The following is a 26374-nucleotide window of genomic DNA, read 5'->3' as shown; positions in this document are numbered from 1 at the left end:
GCCTCCCTGGGCAGGGGCTGTGGGCACATTGGGCTGGACTGAACCTTGAGGAGCAGCCAGACAGACCGGGAGGGGCCGGGAGGACTAGAGAGACAGTTGGGTCGGTCCCGTCTGGTCCGGTGGGTCCGCACAAGGGGAGTCGGGCAGAGGCAGGTATGAGTGGGGGCTGCTGGGAGCAGGGGCTTCAAGTGTCAAGAAGGGGAAGGAGCAGACAGACCGAGGAGATGGGGCAGAGGTTGTCTGGAGCAGTTGCAGCCTCAACAGTAGTCTGGAGGAGGAGGCAGGACAGCGGGGGAGGGCCGGCCGGCGTCCCTCACCCCGGGGGTGCTGAAGACACGGCCGTTTGACCCAGAGCCTGGGGCGCGACTCCCCACACACATGCCCACAGTCCTGGGACCCAGAAGGACGCGCTGGAGCTGGGGTCTGGGGACCGAGGGAGGTCCCCAGAGAGACTTTATTGCCGCTCTGCCCGACCGAGACCTTTAGGCTGTGTGCGAAACAGAGTGGGGAGAGTCCCAGCAGTGGGGGTACGTCACAGAGTCGTGGGGTGGCGTCCCTCCAGCAGGCCACAACAGGAAGGAATGGCTTGTTCCGCAGCAAGGCAGCTTCAGGTTAGACACCAGGCAGCACTGCCTGAAAACCGGAGGTCTCTTGAGACCTCTTCCCTGGGCACAGGAGGTGTGTGGGGGCAGGGCAGACAGACAAGTCCTTTCCCAGGGAGGGACCCAAGGACCTGAGCAAACCCAGCCAGACTTGAGAGTCTTCTGGAGGGCCAGATGACGGAGTGGGGGGATGGGGTGTGAGGTGGGAGGCAGGTGGGAGCCTCCTGCCCAGTGGGGTGGGGCAGGGTGGCAGGACACGCAGTAGAGGGGTCTGAGGTCCCCTCCAGGCTCCAGGAACCTCTTGGCCATGGCCGGGGCCCTCCGGTGCTCTGGTAGGGTGCGTCACAGAGTGGCCTGCCAAGACAGAATACAGGAGGCCTGAGGTTGACCCTTCCTACGGGAAGCCCTCCCGGATTGCGCCCTTCAGGCACTTTTTGGCTCCCCCTACACAGTGTGTGCCCCACCTACAGAAACAGCTCCGCAGGCCTAAGTGACTTTGACCCACCTCAGCTTCCTCTGGCTCGGTCCCCAGGACTGGCCCTCAGACACAGGGGGCCACAGTCCAGCGGGGGAGCCTTCGGTCCTGTGTGGGGCAGAGGGAACTTACTGGGCCTGGGGCCTGGACAGCAGCCCCACCCTGGAGGTTCTGCAGAAAGGTCACCACTTGCAGGTTTCCAGCTGCTTCTGCCTACAGGAGGGTGCACGTGGGGGCGGGGCTGCCTCAGGGACACTGACCAGCAGCCTGGCCCCTGACCACCCACCTGGATGTCTTCCCTGGCTCTTCCCACCCACGCCCGTGACTCCTTGTCCCCACAGCTCCGGGGCCAGGGACCAGGAGAGCAGGAGTCTGGACATCGGGTGGGGGGAAGAGGGGGAGCCAGGGGAACGGTCAGGAAGTCTTCCTGGAGGAGGCGGCCTAGGAGAGGGCGGTGGGGGCACTGGTGGCACTCACAACAAGCAGGGCACTGCGCCCGTCATAGCCTGGGCAAGCCAGGTCAGCCCCCGCCCGCCACCATGACTGCAGGCCTTCGAGGTCCCCCTTGGAAGCCAGCCTGGAAGAGGGAGCAGAGGAGGGGGTGCCGTCAGGACCCCAGGCGCCTTTACAAAGCCAGTCCCCAAACAGCTGACCCAGCGGCCAGGGCAGGAGGGCAGTGGTGCGGGGCTCCCTGGGGGCCGGCCAGGGGCCCGCGGTCTGGTTTCACCCAGAGGGGGTGACTGTGGCTCAGGTGGAGGGCGCACGCAGGCGCACACTCACACAAGTGTGCATGCGCGTGCACACATGCCCCACGTGCATGCCAGTTTCGTGTTTCACAACACCGCTCTCCCTGGGCGGGGTCCGCAGAGGCAGGAGGAAGTCTGCGCAAGCCCAGTGGTGCAGGGAGACACGCGGGAGACCCTCGGGTGGCCTGGACCTGCGTGGCGGAGCAGGTGCCCACTGGGAGAGGGACCTGGGCCCACCTGCTCTGAAGAAGGAGGGGCCCTTGCCGGGGTCCTCCCCTCCATCCTCACCCTCCCGCCCCCCCTCAGGGGAGCCCACTCCCCACCCGGGGGCCGAGCCGGAAAGGGACCGAACGCCAGGTGTGCTGGCCCGGGGCAGGGGGTGCTGCAGGGGGAGGCCTATCCCCCCAAGGGGCCTCAGTGACGCGCCCCTAGTCGGGAGACAGCAGCAGCAGCCTCAGCAGGCGCCGAGCCATTTCTGGGGTGAATCACGCCGATGGCAGCACCAGGCCCTCCCCGGACCTGTCGCCAGCCTCCCACAGGCTTGTCTCTCGGAAGGGCCCTCAAACGCAGCCAAGCAGCTCAGGCTGGACAAGCCCACCGCCAGGTCCGGGACGCTCGGTTTCGCCACTTGTCAATGGAGCCATCAAGGCCCACCTGGCCGTGCAACCCTGAACCAAGTCACCCCAGACGTCCCTGCAGGGCCACGGCCAGCGGTTGTGAGCGGACCCCTCCCTTGCTAGGTCCTAACAGACCCATCCCATGTGAGAGTTCACCTTGTCCCTGTCACCTGAGGAGGGCAGGGCCTGGGTTGTCCCCCCCCCCCCGCCCCCAGGGACACAATATCAGAGCAGGAGAGCCTGAGGCCGGGTTCAGACCCAGAGGGGCCTGTCCACCCCACCCCACATCTAGGACTGGGGCCCCCAGGGTCGAGGGGGTGGGGGAGGCGCTGGCTGGTGGGGACGAGAGGGCCAGAGCCTCGGGGCCTTCTTGTGAGCAGAGAGCTCACCCACGCCTCACTCCCGGCCTTTCAGTCAGAGACCCCACTGTCACCACCCACTCCCCAGGCTCGGGGGCTCCGACATTCAGGGCTGTGGACCTACGCTGCCTCCGACACCCCCAAACCTGGCTACCACCAGCGCCCCGGCCTGGCCTCCTGGACAAGCCTCTCCTGCCCTCTGCCTGTCTCTCTCCACTCCCCACCTGGGCTCTCAGACCCAGCCTGGGGAGCTGACAGATGGCACCGAGTGACCCAGCGCCGGTGAGGCTGTGACAGCAGCACCGCTGGGAGGGGGTGCCCGCGGACGCAGGAAGGAGCTGAGCTCGGCAGCCCTGGGCCTGGCCTGCACCCCGCCCCCCACCAACACCCTCCCCGGAGACCTCCGGGGCCCCCGCTCCCCTGTGCCCCAGTATCCCCAGGCCTGCCTTGGTGTCACTCGGGGCACCTGTGAGGTCAGAGTCATGTTAGCGACTGGCTGCAGTGTGCCTGGGCTGGACAGCCACCAACCCCGTGGTTAGTTTACCAGTGACAGGGACTGGGTCCCACCACTGTGGGCCTGCACTGGAGCCCATCCACGGTGGGGGTTGGGGGGGGGGGGATGGAGACTCATGAGACCTGTCACCCAACCCAAAGGGGGATCAACCCCCCAACCCTCAGGGTGGGTCTCCTCTTCGGAAGCCTTCCACCCGGCCTACCAGCCCTCCCTGCATCCTCACAGCCCTCACCTGCACAGCTCGGTCCCTGCGTCCTCTAGCTCCTGGGGGGACAGGCAGGCCCCAGCTGCCCGCAGTAGCCCAATGACATCCTGATGCCTGCCACAAGAAGAGTGTGCTGACCACCCACCCGCCCAGGCAGCCTCTGCTCAAGCACGGCAGTGCCTCACCCACCCCCAGCCCCAGCCCAGGCCCCCAACCAGGGCCACCTCCCCCAGCCCCAGCCCAGGCCCCCCAGCCAGGGCCACCGCCCCCCAACCCCGACCCCGGCCCCGGGCCAATGCAATGCCCTGCCACTCATCAGGTACCTTCCCAGGACATCGCGGGTCTGCGGGGTGGGGCCAGGTCTGAGTCCCCCCCACATCTCACCCCATGTTGGAGGGTCCGTCGGCCCTGACTGAGCAGCTCCTCCCCTTGCATCATGAGGCCCCTGCCACGGTCTCCCTCAGCCCATCCTAAGGGCCCGACGCACCCCTGTGAATACCTGGGGACAGCCGGGCCCCGCCACATGCACCCGTCCCAGCCAGGGTTGCGCCTGGGGAAACTGAGTCAATCAGGCCTGCACTCTGCCCTTGGAGGTAGGGTGTCAATGAGACACTAGGGGGTAAATATGAACAGTAGGGCCCCAGAGCAGGGCCCCCATGTCTGTGGGCTCCCCGAGGCCGACCGGCCTGGGCCAAGCCTGGAGCCAGCCACTGGGTATGCGTGGGACATGGGGGTGAGAGGTGGGGCAGGGCCAGGGCGGGGGTGTGGGGGGGGCTGGGGCCACGGGCGGGCAAGGCAAAGGAACAGGACGAGCGGAGGCTGGCTCTCACAGCAGAAGTGCTGACCAGGCCCCTTGCCCCACAGTGTCTGTGTCCTATAAATGGCACGGTCACCCCACTTTTAGGAAGCCTGGGGAGGAGGGTGGGGCCCCCCAGGCCTTGCCCTCCCCGCCCTGAAGAGCCCTCTAGAGCACAACAGGTCTGGGAGCGAGGCCAGGAGAGTGAGGCCGGGAGACCGGTTTGGGGGGGCTGTTGTGCCAGGGGCGGGGGGCGGGGCAGGGACAGTGAGCTCATCAGCATCCACCCACACCCAGCCGGATCGCCCCGGCCCCTCACCCCCATCCTGGGAACCCCCTGTGCCTCATGCTCACAAGAGTCTGGTAAAGAGGGTGCTACCCATCGCTCCCCTCACCGAGGGTCACATGCCCACCCCAGGGCTCACACGGCTGGGGCACGCAGGACTTGACCTGGACAGTGTGGCGACCCCAGGCCCACATACCCTCAGCCTCTCTCCAAGAGGCTCACCAGCACTCCCCACACACACCACAAAATAACCCGGGATCTGGCCGGCCAAGTGCCCGTAGGGAGAAATCCCCCAGGAGAAGCTAGGGGTCTGGGCTGGGGGGTCTGGGGACTGCTACAGACACCAGATAAAACAACAAAAGATGAAAAATGAGGGCTGTGACCCCTGCCCCCAGACACACACACACACACACACACACACACACACACACACACACAGCCAGGCCAGGACCCCTCCCTTTAAAAAATCAGAGTTGTTGGGTGGGGCCAGCCTGGGGGACATCTTCCCTACCTTGCTGGCTGAGCCTGTCCCTCGAGGGCCCCTGTGCCCATCCCAGCCTAACATCTGGCACTAAGTAGCCTGCTTTATGTCTACGACATGCACGTGCTGGGCCGGCGGCTTCTCCCCTTTCCCACCCTCCAGGCCCACAGGTGTGTGTGGATGACGGCAAATACGCGTTCACGCCCTTGAGCTTTGTCCGTGAGCATTTTTCTTTCCTAGAAACTCTGCACCAGGGTCTTGCTGCGCCTGCCTGGCTGAGCTTAGAGGTCACCTCCTCCAGGAAGCCCTCCCTGACCACCCTGCCCATTCAGTCCTCCCTGTCTGGGCCCAAGCATGGTCCCTGCTAGTACCTGCCAGGCTTGGGGGGGGGGGGTGTAGGGAGGGGGCAGCGAGGCTCCAGGAAGCAGGTGTCCTCAGCTCTGTCGGGGAAGCTGTGTCACCACAGGCAACAGGGCAGCCCTGTCTAAGCCAGCTGTGCCCAGGTCCGCCCCACATGGCCCAGGTACCTGCCCTTCACCGCCAGCAGCAGCGGGCTCAGTCCATCCTCATCCCGGGCGCTCACACCCACCCCTCTCTGCAACAGCATGGTGACCACCTCGGGGTGGCCTCCCCGGGCAGCCGCGTGCAGAGGGGTCTGACCGTTAAAGTTCTCTTGGCTCAGGTCACTGCCCTGGGTGAGGCAAGGGCACGTCACCCACTGAGGGAGCGCTGGGCAGGGGCGGGGAGGGGACGGGAGGGTCGGGGTGCACCCCGGGAGTGGGGCCTGGCACGGCCACCGGCACGCCCTGTAGCGGCAGTAAGGTCCCACCAGCTGGCTGCCCAGCGTGGCAGAGCAGGGCCCCAGGGAAAGGCAGCCCTGCGTCCCCCGGGGCCCGGTGTGGTGGGGCTGGTCCCTGAGGCGGTGGGGGGCCTCACCAGCTCCACAAGTGCCTGCAGCACGTCCAGGTCGCCCGCATGGGCCGCAGCACAGGCCAGGCCAGGCGTCAGAGCTTCCCGCACTGCGTCGGCCTCCTGGGTAGAGGACAGCGGCACCCTGGGACCTCGCCTCTCCCTGGAAAGGAAGGCCCTACTCCACACGTGGGCAGAGCTCCTTCAGGCTGCCTGCCCCCAGCACCGGGAATGCTGTGGGGCATCTAGGGGCTCCCCAGGATGCCAGAGGGCCGGGAAGCCCAGCAGAGACCCCGCAGGCAGCCTCACACCCAGCCCAGCACCCTCGGCAGGGCCCGACCACAGAGCGACCGTATCTCTCGAGCTATTAAGCCCGACACAGCCGCCCTGGTGACAGGCCACATACATCCCGGCCTCCGACCACCGCCTGCCCTGGGCAAGTGGCAGTGAGCACGGCCAGAGCTGTCCATCACAGACCCACCCACCCCCACTCTGAGAGGGGAAACGGTCACACGCGGGGTGACCCCGGGTTGCAGTGCTGCTGGCCGTGAGCTCCCATGCCAGGCCTGGACATCTCGGGCAGAGCGGGGTGTGAGGTGGGGCACCAGGAGGCCCCCAGCACCCCTGTGGGTCTGACCCGGCCTGAACCCCAAACTCTAGACCCGGAAGTATGAGCTCAGCTCCCCTGCCCCTTCCAGGTCCAGGCCCCCGGGCTGGGAAGGTGAAGAGGAGCTTCAAGGTGCTGTACCTGACAGGTGCGGCTGTGGGGCCTGGGCCCCGGTGCTCAGAGCCCAGCCAACCCCGCAGCAGGCACCCCCTCCGTCCAGCACCCAGGACAGCGCGCCCGCCTTGACTCAGGCCTGCCGCTTCTCAGGCAGCCCTGCACCCGGGGCCAGCGCGGGCCGTCAGCAGGCCCCGGTCCAGCCGAGCTTGGCCCCACTGGGTGATGAGGCCACGTTTTGCCCACCATCCACATGTCACCAAGACTCCGCTAAACCGTCCCGGCCCCTTCCCACAGGCAGCTCCTTGCCTGAATCCTCGCAAATCCTCCCCACCGCGGACCCCAGCCCTCCACCTGGGTCCCAAACCACACCATGCCTGGTGGTTTTCTGCTCATGTTCTGGCATGATGGGGGCCACGGCTGGTGCCCGGCATATCCAGAGGCGACCCGCAGCTCAGGCACCCATGTCACACCCCACACACACACACTGGCCAATACCTGGCTCAGACTGAGGAGCTGGGCGACCCCCCGGCCCAGCGTGCTACAAGTCAGCGAGGGCTGGTGCTCATCCCCCGCGGGCAGCGTCACCTCCCCCCGGAGGTCCCTGGCCAGCAGCTGGAGGAGGAGAACACAGAGAGCCAGGAACGCCCTGTGGCAGGCAGACCACTGGCCCAGGCACCCCTGGGGCACGCGGCGAGGGCTGTCCTGGGCCTGCAACTCCTCAGTCCAGGCTGTATCCCTTAGGCCTGAGCTCGACCCCAGCCAGGTCCCCATGGGCCGACCCCACCCTCCATTCCATTAGCTCAGGGTCTCCCAAGGACCCCATCCCCCACCCCCTGCACCGTGGTCACCACCCAGGCTGGCTGTGTCTGAGGTCCCCCTGGGAAGGGTGGGGGACGAGGGGATGTCCTGGGAGCGGTTTGAGGAGCCTTGGCCAGACCGAGGCTCCCCAAGAGAGTGGAAGAACACGTTGTCTGGGCTTGGGGTTGGCAAGGGGTGGAGGGAGCCCAGGCCTCAGAGCTGGTGTTTCCCCGCCACGGGGAGGCCCCGCATCCCTGCCCCCTCCCGACCCAGGCACACAACCCACTGGGCTGGGCCCTCAGCAGCCCTGACACGGGTCCCCATGCCCCCCAGCCCAGGAGGGAACTGTGCCCAAAGCCGAGGGTACACCTGTTTCCTGCTGTCCAGGCTCAGCCCCGGCTGGCCCAGCACGTAGGACAGCTTGGCCATGGCAGCTTCCGACGTCATGTCAAAGCCTGAGACGATGCCAGCTCCCGCCACGGCCTGCGGGGAAGGGGGCATGAGCAGGAAGGGGGGCGCCACTCGCCCTGTGCCCTCAGGCCCACCCCCTCCCCCTCCAGCCCTCCATCCCCGTCCCCACCATGCCGGCTGCGTAGCCAGAGGTCACGGTGCCCTGAAGGCAGTGTGTGCAGTTGACAATGAGGAGCCCTCGCTCGGTGGCGGCCCGGAACTCCTGCAGCAGGTCCGGCTTGGTGGGCCCGTTCCCGCAGCCGAACGTCTCCATGACGACGCCCCTCAGCGGGGGCTGCAGGAAGGCCCGAACCTGCGGGGCCGGGAAGGGACGGGGACGGCCTTGGCCTCTTGCTCCGGCAACAGGAGCCCACAGGCTTGTCCTGCACCTTCGGCTACGGCAGGGACGTCCGGGCTCTGGGCAGGCCACATGGAGAGCCATGAGGGTCTGCTCCCCACCACGCCCTCCCAAGGAAAGGCCTTGTCCCCCGTAAGTGTTTAAGGCTGCGGGTGGTGCGGCGACAATCCGAACGCCCCCTCCAGCGCGCCCCCAGCCTCGCCAACCCTCTATCCAGCCCCTTATACCTGAAACATAGCAGGGGCTGCTCCCAGCAAGCCTGTGCCCTGCAGCTAAACACACACGCAGGGCCCCCAACGAGCCCCCCGCACTTCCTGCTTGGCCGCCAGGCTCCACTCAGAAGACGGCGGGCGGGACCTGGGGTCCACCTCACACATGGACGGTCCCCCTGAAGGCCCGGCTGCAGGAACACAGGTTCCCCAGCTCAGCAGTGCCCCGTGCTGGGCACTGGTAAGTGTGGCCCAGTCGACCATATCCGTGTCCGAATCTGCCATGCAGGTGGGAACACAAGGGCTGAGCCACTGGCCTGGGGACAGTACTTCTGTGCAAGCATCCACCCCTCTGGCTGTGTCCCCCGTCAGAGCCCTGACCCCTCATCAGAAAGGCTGAGTCCAGCTCCCTCTGCTTCTCCAGGTAGAGGTCAGAGGTGACTGCACCCTGTCCCTGGTAGACACGGGGAATGGGGAGGCGATGCCCGAGATGAGACGCACCGCAGGAAGCAGGCCCCGCCCCGACGGCCCAGCTGCCCCCAGCAAGCAAAGCCCCCCCGGGGCCCTTTCCCCTACACAAGCCTCGCCCCGCTTTGCGAGGTGGGGGCAGGGCTGGGGAGCCAGCTCCACGGCCCTTCATTCCCCCAGCTATGGTGAGTTCTAGGAATTTCAGAGGCCCAGCACGATTCTCCCTGAAGGGTCCTGTGTGGCTCAGCCCCATTCAACCTGGCAGCCTCGGACAGTGACACACAGATACTACAAACGTGAGACCCACCCAGGCCCGCACCTGTCCCCTGGTGACAGTCCCTCACGTGGGCCCCCCCGCCCCCGCACTCCCCGCAGGTCCAGCCCGACCGCCAGTGTCAGCTCCTGGGACAGCCCTCATTTTCGAGACCAACCGTTGGAGGAGCAGGCTCCAGCCCAGGGAGGCCACGAGGCCCAGCCCCAGGGCCTCGAACTGCCTCCTACTCTGAGGGTCTCTGCCCTTCAGAGGGGCCTGGGGAGAAAGGACCCTCGCGGACCCTCGGGCTGCCGGTGACACAGAGCACAGCGGTGGCAGGACGGCGGGGGGCACATACACGGGGCCGGGCCCCGCTTCTGGTTGTAGGACAGGGGTCCGGGTGCGCGTGGCCTGCACACCCTGGCCCCCCGCAACAGCTTCCAGCACCATCTCTGGTCCAGTCTCGGGGAGGCCACCTGAGCTATAAGCCCCCCCCCCCCCACCATCTTTCCTACCGGATGTTTCACAGCACTGAGTACATGTCCCACGTACTGTGGGACGCTGTCCTAGGCCAGGCCCGGGACCAGCATGGGGGACACATGGTGGGAAGACCACCCCGTCTGTCCCCAGTGCCTTTGAGGGGGTCAGGTACCGGTTCACAGACTGTGAGCGACCCAGAGCCCAGGGCGCTAGCACCCACCAGGCCACCCTGTGTGCGGGAACGTACCCGCGAAGCCGCATCTGCCCACGGTGCCCGGCTGGTCACAGCACTGAGCCCAGCACCCACACCCCGGCCCGTGGCCCTGCGATGCCCAGAGGTACCTTCAGCTCAGACACCCTATGGGACGGGCCACGTGGCTTCTGAGCCCAATTCACAAGGCACGCCGCAGTCAGGCGCCGTGTCTACCCCAGTGGCAGCTGGTGGCTGAGGGGTCATGAGCAGGGAGCACAGGAGGACGGGGCAGAGCCGCCACAGAAGGAGCGGTCTTAGGGCCACGCCCCCCGTGGCCCTGCAGGAACCCGGGCCACGAGTCCACAGGCATCCACGCGGTCAAGCCCGCGTTGCAAAGGAGGGAAGACCGGGCCCCGAAGCCCCAGCGGAAGAGGCAAGGGAGGGGTGCAGGTCTCGGGGACATGCGTGCCCGGGCCCGCGGCGGGGTGGGGGACAGGAAGGGGCGGGGCAGGACACAGGATGCGGGGGAGTGCGGAGGGCGTGCAGGGCTGGGCGGGTCCCTACCAGGGCAGCGGGGATCCCGGGGTAGAGACGCAGCAGCCCCACGTCACGCTCCACGCTGCTGTGCACCACCAGCCGCTCCTTCCCTCGGACCTTCCGCACCAGCTCCCGGTTGACTGTGAGGGCAGAGGTACACGTGTGGCACCGCTGGGCCACCGGACAGCCGACACCCCCGCACGCACTCGGCCCCAGCAACGCCCACGGTGCGTTCAGCCCCTCAGGCCCTCCGTGTTGCCCGGCCTCGCTCTGGGTGTCTCCAGAGCCCCGGCCCTCTCGCCGCCACCCTGCCCTGCCCTGCCCTGCCCTGCCCCCCCTCCCGAGGCAACTCCTGCCGGCCCTCAGCTCACTCTTAGGTCGGGTGCAGCCCCAGCCTGTGCCGGCTCTGCAGTGGCTCGGAGTCCGGGGCACAAAGGAGGACCCCCCGGGAACAGAGGCTGCCTGAGTCTGGCAGGGAAGGTGGAGGAGAGGCGTTCCAGGCAGGGGGAACGGCGTGCGCAAAGGCCAGGAAGCACAACAGACATGACAGAGCTGACGAACCAGAAATGGTTTGTTGTCCTGGACGCCAGGAGGAGTCGGGCCGGTCCTCTGACCAGCCAGCCTCACCTGTGCCTCGCTGGGCACCCACCTCGCCCACAGCTCAGCGAGTCAAGGAAGGAAGGAATGAGTGAACCAGTGAACGAGTCTTCTGGGCCCCCCACCTTTGGGGACAGAAAGCCTCCATCTGAGGCCCAACGCCCCAGGCCCTGTGGAAAGTGGGGGGCAGATATTCGGGGTCCGTGCCCCTCTCACCCACCACACAGAGGAGCTGCCCAGAAGGCCCGTCTCCCTGCCGGTCCGAAGTCACTGCTCTGCCAGGACCAAGCTGGCAGATGCCTCCCAAACCCGGGGGGTAAAGGGAGGGGCTGGGCAGCAGGCCCAGCCTTGGAGCCCTCAGGAGCCCCACACCCAGCACAGGACCCCATTCTCTCCCGTCCTCGGCACAAGACAGCGCGATCTGGGCGGAGGCGTCGATGCCCACTGGCACGGACTGTGATTACAGCCTCTTTGAGGTAGCAGGCATCACGGAGACCCCCGAGTCCAGCACAGGGAAACCGAGGCCCAGAGTGGGCAAGGGCCACCCAGGCTGCCCATCCAGTCAGGTGCGGAGCCAGGACGAGAATGGCGGGAGGGGTGCGCCCAGGACCCTGGCCCAGGGCTCCTCCCTACGCCCCCGCCCGCGTGGGGGTGTAAGCCTGCACGCCTCCTGCTGTTTCCACCAGACCAATTCATGTGTGATAATAAACCAGGGAACATTCCGGACACATGCTGCCCTCTCCCGATGCGTCAAAGGGGGTGTGGGGGGATGGGCAGCAGGAGGGGGCCCGCGGCATCAATCAGCAGTGAGAGACGCCCTTTAATTTAGGGCCGAGCGCCCCAGCTGGACGAGCAGATAAGCTGGTGGGGAGGGTGGGAGCGCTGCCACCGCCCAGGAGTTATGGCTGCAAGGGGGGCTTTACGGAGACAAAGAGAGCCCACGCCCCCTCCCTGCACGGCTGGACCATGCCCGCGAGAGCCCGCGGGGCCCAAGTCCTTCTTCCCCCAGCGGAGCCGAGGGAGGAGGGCGGGGTGGTATCCACGTAGCATGAGGGGCACTGTGACAGTGCCACCTCGCCACGCAGACCTCTGACAGTCCCCCCGCACAGGAGGGCCCTGGGCTCTGCTGTCCCCGCAGCTGGTGGCAGGGTCACCATCACATGCCCCTCTTGACCCCCAAGCCCTGCCTGTAATGGCCTCACAGAGGGAAGTAAAAACACAAGGGAAAGTCCAGGCTGGGCTGGGGGGTCGTCCTCCAGCTCCCCAACAGGAGGGGGAGGTAGCCCCTGACAGCCCAGGCGTCATCGGCCCCCCCGCCCCCCCGGCAGTCCTGCCTGCCACATCCTGGGCAGAACCTGGTGTTTCTCAACACTGGCTGCCGGAACGGGCCCGGGGCAGGTGGGGGCAGAGGCTCTCACGCTCTGCACGGGCACCCTGGCCAGCGGGAAACAATCTTGGCGGGGTCATGGGCCTGGGGCGCCGGGGTGGCCTCTGCCCTGCGCCCACCAGGCTTCCAGGCCGGGCCTGCCTCAGCGTGCTCCGTGCCCTGAGGCCTGCCTGGGCCTAGTGCAGCACAGACAGAGCCCTGCCGTCCCGGGTGAAGTCCTCCAGGCCTGCCAGCAGGGTGCGTCCCCGGAAGTCCCCCTCCTGAGCCCCAGATGAAGTGTGACTCAGTCCCCAGCAGGGAGCCGGGACTGCAGAGCGGGCGGCCCACTCCTGGTGCCCATGCCTTCCTTCCCCAGCTGGCCAGCACGGGGGCAGGAGGGGCTGAGCACTGCCACCCACCGCGGCCAGGAAGCTGATCTGTCCTCCAGCACCAGTATGCGTGCCACCTCCTCCGGGGAGCCCTCCTGACCGCTCAGTGAGCAAGCGGCCCCCCGCCTGGCTCCCGGCGCCCTGGGAGTGCCGCACATACCTCACATCTGCTCACGTGTTCTGTCTCGTGACCCCTGGAGGGTGCTCGGGGAAGTGGAGGGTGGGCGGGGGGGAGAGGGTGCAGGGTAAGACCACCAGAATGGGAGTCAGGGCTCGGCTGAGCCAACACCTCCCTCTGCGGGCCTCTCCACCTCGGTTTCCTCCCCTGTGGCCCCCTGCTGCCCGGGAAGAGAACCCCGGGGGACAGCCAGGTGGTGGCCATCGCCATGCTGGGATCCCCACTCTGTGTGTCCTGTTGGGATCCAAAGGCACTGGCGGCTTCCAGAGTTACATGACCAGCCTGCCCATCCCAGGAAGGATCTGCTCCCACCATCTGCTCTCCACAGACCGCCCAGCAGCAGCCAGAGCCCCTCCCCACTCCGAGCCTTCATCATCAGCCTTCCCAAAAAGACTTCCGCCCCTACAGCCCCTACCCAGCCTGGGCCCAGTGCTCCTGAGGCTCTGCCTGTGCTGGAACGTTCCAGGAAGCCCCTGTCCCTAGGAGTCAAGGCTCTGGCCATCCAGAGTCCACTTCCTTCCCTGGTCTCGATCTGCTCACCCTCCTGCGGGTGTGGAGGCCGCTGCACCAGCAGACCCCAGGGCTCTCCCCATGCCAGCCTCCTGGAACCGCCCCTCAGGCCCCAGCGGAGCCCATGTGGGCGAGGAGGCAGCGCTGCCCTCCCAAGGGCCTGCAGCCAGGCAGTCTAACCAGAAGAGCCACCCGGTCCTGCTGGTGCTGGGTCCCCTGCCTCTCAGGCTTCTAAGCCCCAAAGTCCCCCCCAGGAGGGCTGGTTCTGCCAGGCCCTACAGCACCCCTGCCACCACCACGGGGTCTCTAGGACAGGACCCCACAGCTGGTGGGGCAGGGACAGGTGCCCAGGCCCCCCCCCAGCTCAGTCAGGAGGAGACACAGGGCAGGCCCCCAAGCTGTGCCCACTGTGCTGTGCCCACCATGGACCCGGAGTGGGGACTCCTGGGGACACAGCAGGAGGGCAGACATCCTGGGTGGAGACAGGGCAGCCCTGGGGGGTGACTCCCTCTGGGTGAGTGAGGCCAGCCGCCCTTGCTGAGCTCTACACTCAGGGAGAGGCGAGAGTGGGTCAGGGGCTCCCTAGGGGCTGGGCTGCCTGCCAGGCTCAGGAGGCAGAGGACTCCCCTGGAAGTTCCAGGGACGAGGTCACAGCACAGGAACCTCGTCCCGGGGGACCCAGGTGCACATCAGGGTCACAGACAGACTCCTGGACTCAGGGTCACAGGTCCCCCAAGCCTGCTCCTCCTCTGGTTCAGCCCCCGGCTCCGAGCTGGGGCTCCCCACCGGCGCTCCCCCCTTGGTGGCCCACGCAGGCCCCCTCTCTGAGCGGCCCCTGACTTTGCAGCCCAGGGCAGCAGGGGGACTCTCTGGGGCCCCAGACACGATTTCCCGCCCAGCTCCAGGCATGAAACCCGGGGTGGGAGCCCTCACGGGATGGCCCTGCTCGCCGCCCAGCTTACGGATGACGTCAGTGCCCACAACGGCCAGAGGGGGCAGGTTGGGGGAGCAGAAGGCCGCAAACCTGCGCGAGTCCACCTTGGTCACTCGGTTGCCCCGAAACAGCTGATTCTGGAAGAACAAGCAGACCTGTGGGGGAGGCGAGAGGCAGCGGCTCAGCGCTGGGGAGCCCCAGGGCCCTCCGGCCTCCCGCCTGCCATCAGCGGAGCACCCACTGAGGACAGGTTGAAGATGTCGACTGCGGCTGCTGCCCTCCCTGCCGCCCAGCCCGCAGGGCCTGGGGAGAGCCAGGCAGGGAGCTGGCCACCCGAGGGCCCTGCCCCCCCTTACTTCCCACCTGCCCTCTGCCCCCATCCCTGCTTCTCGGGGAGTCCCTGGTGAACTCGGCCCACCCCTCACCACAGTGTCCGCGCTCCGGAGCTCAGGGGCTGGGGGGGGGGGGCTCGTTCTGCCCCCCGCCCCAGCTGCTCTAGGGCTGTCCCCCTGGGGGAGGGAGGGAGGCACAGCGGTAGGGAGACAACGTGAACCGTGCTTCGGTGAAGCGCCCTCCCCCTGGCACAGGGTCCCCTGCAGGGCCAGGGGGTCTCGTAAGGTCTCCCCGTGCTGCCGTGTGGAGAGGGAATGCTGAGCAGGGAAAGCCAGCTCCACAGCTATACTGTGTCCAACCTCCTTTTACAGAAACTTACATGCAAACACACATAACGTGGACACGTGTAACACGTAACCCGGAAGAGAACACAGCGTGCTGTTAACAGCAGCGTCTCTGGGAAGTAAGACATGGGTGGCTTTGTTCCCTTCTGCTCTCTTTATTTTCCGGGTTTTTCTACGGTGACGGTGTACGCCACTTGTAAGGCAAAAGACACATCTTCAAACCCTGGCTGATGGCTCACCTGCATGTCCTACCTGAGTGCCAACCACAGCCCCCGCCTGCGCCACGCAGGCCACGCCCCCTGCAGCCCACGCCAGGGAGGGAAGGGTACCTCGGGGATCACATACTGGCCGGCCATGAGCAGGGCCCCCAGAAGGTTCTCACGGCCATCATTCCATAGGGCGTGGATGGGCACCTGGGGGGAGGCCGGAGATGGGCTGAGACTCACGCGACACCAGAGGGAAGAATGAAGGGGGGACAAAGAAAGGGCAGCCGGACAAGGCGGACAGCAGGCCATGGATCCCCCCACCCACCCACAGGACCCAGGGCACTGACCAGCCTGGCCGGCCAGAACAGACAGGACAGGCGCTGCCTTGGGGAGCTGCAGAACTAAGCAAGAGGCCCAGGATGCGGCCTGGGTCCCCCACAGTGCCAACTCCCCCGGTGGCCTCAGGAAGGCCCTCATGCTCACCGGTCAGCCCGGGACATTACCTGGGCACCAGTAAGGATGACGGTTTTCTGCAGGTTCTCCAGCACGAAGGACAGCACGGAGGCCGCGAAGGCCATGGTGTCAGTGCCGTGGATGACCACGAACCCGTGGTACTGCCCGTAGTGTCTCTGTGGGGGTGCAGCAAGAGCAAGCTTGGGCCGGATTCCTCCCAGGGACAGGCCCCCTCCTGGGGACGGGCCTCCTCCCGGGGACAGGCAGCTAGCTGGTCTCCCACCCCCTCGGGGAAAAAAAGGAAACAATCCCAAATGCAGAGGAAGGGAATCAGGGAGGCACAGGTGGGATCCTGGTCACTTTTGGCCCAGAAGACACTCTCTGGGAAGCAAGCCTCTGCCTGGAGTCTCACCCCTCCATGCTCTCCCCCACACCCAGGACAGCTTCCTTTCCCGACACCTCTCATTGCATGAGAGACATGGCCTAGTGGGGAGGGGTCTCTGGACACTCTCCTAGGATAGGAAGGTCCCCTCTGGACTTCCGGCCAGCGTCTCCCCCAGGTGATGCCCAGTCAGGGGTCCCAAGAACACTGGCGAGTTGGAGGACCACACCAGACTACTGTGTGTGTCAGCACAGTACTCCAGGAGGGTCCCTTGCCGCATGACCACTGCCTCCAGGCAGGGGGCTGTGGGGGTGCGTGAGCCTGCGAGCCCATGGTCCTATAGGAGGGCCAGGCAGGGACACAGCAGTGGGCACAAGGCACAACTGGTGCCGGGAGCTGACAGGTGATCTGGGACGCTGCCTGGAACAGGACCTGGCAGGAAGGCAGGACGCTGGCAGGCAAACGTGGGGAAGGGTCCTTCCAGATACAGGCGTGCTGGCCACCTCTGAGAGGACATTCTCAGGCCACCACCTAGAGGGCAGCCAAGGCCGGTCCTAAAAGGGTGGCTGGCCTGGGCTATGGTCGCAAGGGCACAGTTCTGGGAACCAGAGGGTCCAGTCCTTCCTGAAGGGACCCTGATCAAGCCACGCTGGCCCTGGAACCGGGGTTGCTGAACCATGTGGCGGGCTGGGGCACCCTCTGCTGGCCACACAGGGCACTGCCACAGGCAGGCCCTGAAGGCCCTTTGAGTCTGCATGTGGCCGGACACTGCAGCCAGGACAGCAAAGTGGTCAGGCCCCAACCAGAGGACAGTGCTGGCAACAAGCCAGGGTAGCTGCCCCGGACTATGGCCACAGACACACCCATTGGCAGCCAGTGGCCCCGTTCATGGACGCAAGGACCAGGCCCAGGACCACACGGTGTCCTGCTCACAGTGAAAGGGGATGCAGCCCAGGGAGCTGCTCTCCCCGCAGGACTAAAGAACACAAGCGTGTGAGTGGGGCCAGACCCCAGCAGCAGGGAAGGGGAGCCTGCGTGATGAGCCTCTGAGGCTTAAGGGAGACGGGTGAGAATTGGGCCCGGAGGAGGTGGGGGTGGGGTGGCAGGGCCCCCCAGGGAGGCAGTCAGGCCACAGGGCCAGGCTTGTGCAGGAGCGGGGGCTGGTGATGAGGAGACTGGGCAGAACGGAGAGGAAAGCTGATGGAGGGGCGCTCTGGCAGCAGGTCCAAGGGGTCACCACGTGATGCTGTAAACCACAAGACCTGCTCGGGGTTCTGAGCTTTTTACGGGCTCCAAATCCACTAAAGTCCCAACTCCAGGGTGGGCATGGGTAGGGTGAACAGAGAAGGGTGGGCCAGACATGCAGCCTGCCAACCTTCAGGGAAGCATCGTGCATCCCAGCCTAGGATACTAACTCAGACAAACCAATTACAGGAACACACTAGGGCTGCTGTCCAGACCATTTCCTCACCAGGAGAGTGGACATGGCCCTCGCTGCCTATCCTCTGCCTGCACGTGGGAAAGGGCCTCAAGGCCCTGCAGCTGAGATGTGACCCATGGATCCAGCACTTTCCTGAAGCTGCCATTCCCAGACGTTCCAGGGTCTCAGACCAGGCAGGTGGACTCCATCCCCACACACAACTCAGGGGAGTGCTTCCGCAGCATTGGCTCCTCCCCGGCCCACGAGCCCCGCCCATAACCCCAGCCCTGCCCACACCCCAGTCATGTCCACACCCAGCCCTGCCCACACTTTCAGTCCCGCCCATACACATGTGTAGCCACGCCTACACATCCCCAGCCCCGCCCACGCTCTCAGCCCTACTCTCACAGCCCCTCCCAGTACAGTCCTACCCACGCTCCCAGCCCCGCCCAGTACACACAGCACCGCCCACATTCCCACCCCTACCTACATACTCCCGCCCCACCCACATGCCCAGCCCCACCCATACATACAGCCCCGCCCACAGTTCCAGTCCCACCCACTCAGCCCTGCCCAGTACACGCAACACTGCCCACACTCCCGGCCCCACCATACGTACAGCCCCACCCACACTCCCTCCCAGTATACACAGCCCCACCTACCTAGTCAGCCACGCCCACTAACAGCCCCGCCCACACCCCCAGTAACACAGCTCCACCCACACCACTAGTCCCGCCCACACTCCCCAACTACCTCGATGGTCTGGGCAATCTGAACCCACTCGGTGATAGTCATGTCGCTGGAGTCGAAGAGGGGCTGGCACTCCAGTACCGTGTAGATGACCCTCTGGTCAGGGCTGGCGGGCCTGCGGGAGGCAGAACAAGGGCTCCCACTCTGTCCCCTCCACCCAGCCAGCCCCCCTCGTCCGCCCCCCTGCACTGAGGGGCTTCTCAGTAGGTTCTGCATATCCACAATCTCTCAGCAACCCGAATACAGGGCCCAGCCTTCCTTCCGCCCAGAGTGCCCAGGAACAGGGACCTTGGTCCTCACGAGGGGTCGCGGCTGGGCCGGGACAGGCTGCTCCCCAGCAGTGTCACCTTCCCAGAACCGGCTCTAAGAGGGAGCCCAGGCCTGGTCCTCCATGGGCCAGGAGCAGACCCTGGGAGGACGATCTATGGCAGGAGGGAAGCCAGACCAGGAGGCCATGAAGGGCACCAGGCAGCCTTGGCCCAGAACTAAGAAACAGAGAGAACTTTGCACTGGGGGGAGGCGGGGGCTACCTGGGGCCAGCCCCTGCCTCTCCCGACGGGCTTGGGTCCCCGAGTGGCTAGGCCCAAGGCCTGCAGCCCCCCAAGGCTCACTTGAAAGAGGGCCGCTGGTTGGTGCTAAAGCCATGACACTAGTGACCACAGCCTGCCCCACGGACCCTGCAGGAGCCGTCCCGTCTCAGGATAGGCCCACCCCTACGACAGCAGGCCGTCATCCCCGGCTGGGCCCCAAGGCCCCCCACTCACGGCAGCACCAGGGTGTCCTCCGGGAGGCCAAGGGCCCGGGCGTGGTCCTCATCATGGAACATGGGCAGCGTCCTCAAGGCAGCGGCCAGGCCCCTCCCAGGGACGAGCACTGCAGGCAGAACCCAGCGCAGGGGGTGTGGGGTCAGGGGCCAGCAGCCACCACGGGCTCCTGTAACCACCAGCCCCTCCCTCCTCATCAGGGCACTTACCCAACACCCTGGGGGCCAGGCCAGGGCGGGGGCCAGGCCAGGGCAGGGGTCAGGGGTTTGGGGTGGGGACAGAATCCAGGGCCCTGGTGAGATTGGGCAGCTGTTCCAGGTCTGGATGAGACGGCTTCCTCCCCGGGGGGGCCGGGCAGCCCCCCTCTGGCCACTCCACCCAGGGCCTGCCCCGGCCCACCCCGTCTCCAGGCGACCCCGTGCTCCCAGCTGAGGTTCAGGGGCCCAGGCTGTCCCCCGCCTTCCATCACAATGCAGCGCAACGCACCCACGCTTCTCCCCACCACTTGCCAGGTCACCACACTAACTCCTGCGGGCAGACATGCTGTCTGCTCTGCCTGGAAGTCCTTAGCCCCTCCTCCTTCAAACCCAGTATATGCTTCGCCCCCGCTCAGGTCACCACCTCCAGGAAGCCCTCCTTGACGTCCAGGCCCCGATGCCCTTCCCACACACTTCCCCAGCAGCCCCTGCTCCCTCACTAGGCTGTGTGACCCCTCCAAAACCCAGAAACATGTCCCATGTCCCAGAAACAGGCACCTGAGGCACTGGGCAGAAATGGCGTTGTGTTTTAGAAAACCCTCAAAGGTCACAGCTGTGTCTGCTAGAAACAACCCCTCGGCAAAGGCTCCCTCTTGTCCCTCCCTGCTCCCTACCAGCACCATGACCTTGGACAGGTCAGCTAACTTCTCCGGGCGTCTCCCACACACTTGGACACAGTGACAAGGACAACAGCGTCCCCTTCCTCGAGAAACGCCTTTAGCTGAAACGAGGAAGGAAGACCTTTCAAGACCAGGCGAGTGGTCACTCCTGGACGACACCCTTGCTCCCGGCCTCCGCAGCCCACGGGGCACGTCCAGCCCCCGCTGCCGCTTAGCAGCCTAAAACATCCTGCTGTTCAGGCCTTGAGAAGGCTCCAGTGCCAGCAGGGCTGTGACCTCACTGGCAGTGCCAGGGGACAGTCTGCCCAGGCCCGCTCGGGGTGTCGGCGGAATTCAGTTCCATGCGTGTACAACTGCTTCTCTGCTGCCTCTCCCACGGGGGTGGTTCTCTCAGCTTCTAGGGGCTTCCCGCGTTCCCGGGCTCGGGCCCCATGCTCCGTGTTCACAGTCAGCAACGGCTTTACTTCCCATGCTGTGATCTCTCTGACTTGGCCTCTGAGTCATCTCCTCCCTTTAAGGAGCCGGAAAGCTCACTCGCCTCACCCGCGGACACCGTGCCGCTCAGTCCTTCCTGAGGCCACCGTGAGCGTCTGTCTCCTCACCAGGCCGGCGGCCAGCTTCCCGCCGCTGAACGTGAATCTGCTCTTTTCCTGAGGGCCAGCAGCTCAGCATCAGGCCCTGAATCTCCAGCCCAGCACCCTGGGCCCTCTCCTGTCCCTCGTGCCCACTGATGCCCTCCCTCCCGCCCTGCAGCTCCCGGCAGGGGCTGCCCCCCCCACCGTGGCCCTCTGAGGGCCGCTCGGGCAGATCGGCTTCCCACGGCCGCTTAGCACATTACCCCAAACAGGTGGAGAGTGGGCGCAGCACCTCCCTGTCGTCACACAGCATCTGTGGGGCAGAAGCCCGGCCCACTCCACGCTCAGCAGGACCGCACTCCTCGCTCGCTCAGCTTTGCTCAGCCTCCCTCCATGTGCCCACCTTCTACGTGCCAGGCACACTAGCCCCGTGGGTGCTCCTGGATGTTCATGGTGCCATCTCCCCAGCCAGAGAGGGATCCCCAGGGGAGCCCCCGCCCCGCACACGGCCCCAGCAGGGGCTCCACGCACGTTTACTGCAGGAGTAAACAATGCAGGTTAGCTGCTACGGGGCTGCTTGAGGAAATACCCCGTCGATGGGACTCAGGAGACAGAGGGGGACATCAGTGCACGCTTGCCCACCTGGCCACACCCCCAAGATGCCCGAAGCATGACCAGGACACGTGCCTGCCTCCACACAGGTCCAGGCTCACCAGCCCCACCAGCATCGAGGACAGAACTTCAGAACCCGGGCACGGAGGAGGGCTCACAGCCACCCGGCCACCCAGCCCTGGCGGCCAAGCTCCCCGACCCCACCCTCGGCAGGCTGACAGGCAGCCCCCAAAGGTGCACATGCCCTCCCCGCGAGAAAGGCAGTCTTTGCAGGTGTGATGGAGTTAAGGGTCTGGAGACGGGGGCACCACTCTGGATTATGCAGGTGGGCCCTAAGTGTGGGAGACTGGACACGCGGAGGAGGCAGCCACGTGAGGACAGGGCAGAGAGCCGCACGAAGGCGCCGGCCGTGAAGACCACGGCGATTCAATCACAGCCAAGGAAGCGGCAAGGACGGACCCTCGCTCCCCCATGTCAACAAGGGGGCCACCTGCTTGGTCACGTGTTGGAGCAGCCCCAGGACGCTCACAGAGCCTCTTTCCACCCCAGCTCCTCGTGGGGGGTGGTGCCGACCTGGGGATCCACGTGGTCTGGGTTTCACGGGGCGAGCTCATGATGCGGGTGGTCACCTCCACCCACGGCCAGGCTGTTGCTGGCCGACGGTAAGGCAGTGACCGCCGGGGGCATCCTGCTGCAGCGGGGTGGGAAGCGGCAGGGCCAGGGGACCCCGAAGGGTGGGACCCTGCAGTTCCCGCCCGGGACTTATGTGCCCGGCACAGGCAAGGCTGGCCCAAGGAGAGGCGACGCCCTCCTGGTCTGTTCTCTCTGGGCAAAACCTGCCACGGCACTGTGACACCAAAAGAGCGTGGGAAGGGGCGCCTGGGTGGCGCAGTCGGTTAAGCGTCCGACTTCAGCCAGGTCACGATCTCGCGGTCCGTGAGTTCGAGCCCTGCGTCGGGCTCTGGGCTGATGGCTCGGAGCCTGGAGCCTGTTTCCGATTCTGTGTCTCCCTCTCTCTCTGCCCCTCCCCCGTTCATGCTCTGTCTCTCTCTGTCCCAAAAATAAATAAACGTTGAAAAAAAAATTAAAAAAAAAAAAAAAAAAAGAGCGTGGGAAAACGTGCAGCCAGAAAATGGGGGGAAAGAGCTGAGGGAAAGTCAGGACGTTAATGAACAAAAATCGTGCCTTGGGGTTTTGTGACATCCTTGGCTTTTTCAAACTGGTCATTTGTTACGATTTCCTTACTCGTTCCGCAGAAACATCTGCTCTCACACTGAACTCTAATCTTGTAAATTGTATTATTTTTCTCCACAAGGGCCCCCGCCCCCCCACCAGGCCCCTATAAAACCAGAAGCAGACCATGCTTCTCAGCTACGGCCAAACCCCTCATGTCTAAGGGACGGTTTGTCCTCTAGGACTGCGGGTCCCCGGGGAACCACCTAGAGCTTCAGCTAGAAAAACGTGAGCGTGTGAAGCTACGCTCAGGGAGGACGGGCGACGCTTGGCCGCAGGACCAACTGTGACCCCCACCCCAGGCTGTCCTGGCGTGTTCAGATACCTGCCCCCAAAGTTCTGCTCCCCATGCCGTGTCTGCAAGTGCCTGCAAGGGATGCTGGGGCAGGGCGGCACTCAGAGGTCACAGGGGCCTCTGGCTCCCTCAGCCGGGTGGGAGGGGCCGCTGATGCTGCTCAGCCTTGGGACCGAGGCCATCATCTGACTCTGCTTTCATGATGCCCCTTGACCTGTGACATCTTTGCTGGACTCAGAGAAGGGATGGGTCCAGGGGTGGCCCAGGCTGCAGCGGCCTCTGCCCTCCACTCGCCATCCCGGCCTCTGGCAGGGTTCAGACAAGCGGAGCCGTGTGCCCTGCAGGCCACTGTTCACACCCTCCACAGTGACAATCCAAACAGCCTAGCTGTTGCTGGCCTGCTCCCCTCGCCACCCTCTGCCACTGTCCCGAGGCTGGAGCCCCGTCAGCAGTGCCAGGCGAGTTAATCATTGATACTGTCCCGAGTTCAACGACCCCTGCTGGGCTCGGAGAGGGCAGGGGCTGCCCAAGGCCCTCCTAGCGTGGCCTCCAGCCTCCAGGCCTGGCTCCTGCGTCCATCCCCATCGTGCCCGTGCCCGTGCCCTGGCCTGGGGGCTGCCCTCGTCCCCGGACACCTTTTCAATCTACGCACACTTTTAGGCAAAAAAGTCAGCACGAGATGTGTGTCCCTGAACACTGAAAGCAGGCCTGAGGGCCGTCCCTGGCCTCTGGGGGCCAAGGGGTGTATGACACGAGAGGCACAGCGGGGACCAGACCTCATGTCTCTTCCTCTGTCGTCCTCTGGGGTTTAAGCCACACACACCCCCCCCCCAAGCCTTCCTGAAGTCGGAGGACTGGGGAAGGAGCAGCCCTCAGCAAGGAGCTGGGAGGCACCACCAAGGCCCCCAGCGGACTAGTCGCCCCAGGCCGGCAGCTGCCTGCTCCCCAGCCGTCGCCTGCCCCGCAGCTCGGGAGACCAGCTTCCTTGCCCCCCCAGGACAGGCTGGTGCTTCTGAGGTGCCTTCCGAGCGCAAGAAGGCGTCCGCTGACCTCGCCTTCACCAGACCAGGAGGCCCCAGCGCCAGAGCAGGCTCCAAGGGATTCTGGAAGATTCTTCCCCATCTGTAGCCGACCCCCACACCCTCTTTCCTGAGTCAAGGTCTCTAGTTCACCTTCTGAGCATGTGACTTCGCAGCCTCTCCGGGAGAAGCAGCACCCGTGGGAGTGAGCCACGGGGCTGCCTCGGAGGATGGGCAAAGAGGTCAGAGAAAGGTGGGAAAGAGGTCAGAGTCCACCAGTCTGTGCAGCCCAGACCCTCAGGAACTATGTGTGAGCTCAAGAGAATCGCAGATGGCCACATGCCAAGCCTGGAGGGGCAGCATCCGGGAGGGGCCAGGGTCCCAGACGGTCCGCCCAGGGCAGCTCCCCTCTCTCGGCCCAGCCTCCACCTCCCGGCCCCTCCCGCTCTCTCCCGCCTGGGTCCAGGCCCCAGGCCCTCAAGGGAGGCCACAGCCACACGCAGGGTCCCAGCCGTACAGGTGCCCACGGCCCTACATCCTCTCCCCAGACCGCCTCTGTGACTTGAATCACATGCTGCTGCTGGTTTAATGTCAGCCCCTCTCAGGCTTGTGACGGCCGAGGGAACCAGACAGAGCAGCACCCAGGCGGCCAGTGTCACCGGGGGCCTCCAGGCTTCAGAAGTCCACCCATGAACTAACCAGGCAGAGAGGCGGAAGGCACAGCAGCAGAGGGCTGGCTCCTGGCAGCCCAGGGAGGGGCGATTGGCGGGCTGGGTGGACAGCCACGTCCCTGGGGCCTGAGCCCCTACAGGACAGGGCTCTACACAGGCCTGAGTCCTAGAGCCCGGCATGAAGTGGGCCCCAAGGAATGTGTGAACTGTCTGTGTCACAGATGGAATAACAGGGACAGAGGCTGGAAAAGCTGCTGTTGGAGCCACAAAGAAAGCGCCAGTGGGAAGGGGGGGACCAGGAGTGGTGGGGGAGGGGGTGGGCCGAGGCCGAGGGACCCACCGGGACAAAGGAGATGTTCTGTTAGTCCTGGGGGTCGGGGGGAGGGGCGGGGGCCAGAGTTGGTTGTGACAGGGGAGGGGGCATGGGACGTCTGCTCTGGCCAGGCCCCTGCAGTGGGAGAGGGGGAAAGTGGGGGGGGGGGGGTGGGGAGGACACTGCAGGGCCGGGTGAGGGGCTGACCCAGGTGTGAGCACAGATGAGGACTGGAGCAGCAGGGAGGGGCCACTGGCAGGGAGCCTGGGAGGAAGGGGTCAAGATAGTGCCAGCCCACGGGAAGTGGGACCCCTTAGGGACAGTTAACCCGCAGACAGCAAGAGAGTGGCAGAGAGGTTCAAAGATGAGGCTGAGGGTGTGTCCCGGGCCCCCTGGGCTCGGCTGGGCATCCCACACGTCACGGGACCAGGAGGAGCCTTTGGGGAAGGTACAGGCAGTGTCCCACTCTCCTGGCCAGGCCAGAACATGCTGATGCTGGTGCACAGCCATCCACTTCCCACCCCTCGGGGCTCCCCAAACCAGTCTCCCTGCAGGTGCTCGGCCCAAGCTGATGGTCTGTCCGGGGTCACCCGCGAGCTCCAGCGCCCTGGCCCAGGCCCTCACCCCCCACCTCCAGCAGCAGCCCGTGTCACAGGGGCAAAGACAAAACGCGCAACTCCCCAAAGCCACCTCCTGCACCTGAACAGTCCAGAAAGGTGTGATGGGAGGGTTGCCAGGAGCCCTCAAGCTTGAACAACGTTGGGGGAAGGGGTGGGGTCAGGTCATGGCCCCTCACGATCCCTGGGGAGGGCCTGGACTGCCCTAGCCGTGACCCCACACGGTCTTGTTTGTCCGGAAACGGGTGAGATAGAAGCCGTGGGCCCTCGGAGACCCCCGTGGCTCTGTGCAGAGGGGTGGGAGAGGCCCCGGAGGGCTCCGACCTGGGAAAGGCCCCTGGGCAAGGGAACGACCCCATTCCACTCACCGCCGCGCTCGATCCGCATGCCGATAGTGCCGCCGGTGTAGATGGCCAGGAGCCTCCGCTCAGGCTCCACCGCGCGCGACATGCCTACCGGGGACCAAAGAACCAAGGGGACTGAGGGCACCAAGGGACGGCGGCAGGCGCACCCAGGGTAGCCGGGGAGGGCTGTGCCTGTGGTGGGGAGACGCGGCGAGCTAGGTGTGCGGGTCGGAGGTGGCGGGTCCTGTCCGGGGGCGGGTCCCGTCTGGGGGCCGGGGGGGGGGGGGGGGGGGGGGGGGGGGGGGGGGCGGGGCCTGAGAGGCCCTGGGCTGTCGGATATCGACCAGTGCAGTGGCCCTGGGTGTTGGAGTGGCTGTGACCTGTGACACACAAGCCACGTGCCTTACGGTTGGCCTAGGGGACCCCCCAGCGCGGAGTGGGGGGCGGGGAGGGCACCCTCCCCTCCCAGGTGGCTCCCACAGACCCCGGTGCACCAGCAAAGCCAAAGCCCTGCAGGCCACACCCTCGGTGTCACTCCTTGCGGGTGGGGGTGGAGGGCAGGCAGAGATGCAGACCGCCCACTCACTTCCCTGAGAAGGGCCGGAGGGGACCTCTCCAGGGCTAGGACCCACCCCCCTCACCCCCTCCGCAGCTCTGGAGGGCAGGGAGGGCAGGGGGCAGCAGGCTTATCTCTAATGGATTTAGTGAGGCTGTACCCTGACCGGCTGGGGA

At 65.8% G+C, this 26374-nt stretch overlaps 1 protein-coding gene across 7 annotated transcripts; it reads right to left on the bottom strand.

The window, feature by feature from the left end:
• Positions 1 to 417: 417 nt before the first annotated feature.
• Positions 418 to 25881, bottom strand: ASPG (asparaginase). 7 transcript variants are annotated; one of them, XM_045448415.1, is made up of 17 exons: positions 25667 to 25881; positions 19087 to 19195; positions 18326 to 18437; positions 15821 to 15946; positions 15441 to 15524; positions 14463 to 14589; positions 10488 to 10600; positions 8093 to 8275; positions 7882 to 7995; positions 7210 to 7326; positions 6018 to 6113; positions 5609 to 5772; positions 3546 to 3632; positions 1555 to 1654; positions 1210 to 1290; positions 901 to 956; positions 418 to 633 (listed from the first exon to the last, which is right to left on the bottom strand). In XM_045448415.1, exons 1-16 carry the CDS (start codon positions 25746 to 25748, stop codon positions 945 to 947), a joined length of 1707 nt encoding a protein of 568 aa, XP_045304371.1. In that variant the 5' UTR covers positions 25749 to 25881; the 3' UTR covers positions 418 to 633; positions 901 to 944. The 7 variants fall into 7 exon arrangements, 6 of the variants coding, with proteins under 6 accessions (XP_045304371.1, XP_045304372.1, XP_045304369.1 ...); XM_045448416.1 differs by lacking the exons at positions 1210 to 1290; positions 1555 to 1654; XM_045448413.1 differs by lacking the exons at positions 1210 to 1290; positions 1555 to 1654 and having other exon boundaries at positions 418 to 956.
• Positions 25882 to 26374: the final 493 nt, after the last annotated feature.

The sequence above is a fragment of the Leopardus geoffroyi genome, chromosome B3 (genome assembly GCF_018350155.1).
Source record: "Leopardus geoffroyi isolate Oge1 chromosome B3, O.geoffroyi_Oge1_pat1.0, whole genome shotgun sequence".
Taxonomy (NCBI): domain Eukaryota; kingdom Metazoa; phylum Chordata; class Mammalia; order Carnivora; family Felidae; genus Leopardus; species Leopardus geoffroyi.
The sequence above is the reverse complement of the archived record's forward strand: the minus strand, read 5'-3'. Positions and strand labels throughout refer to the sequence as shown.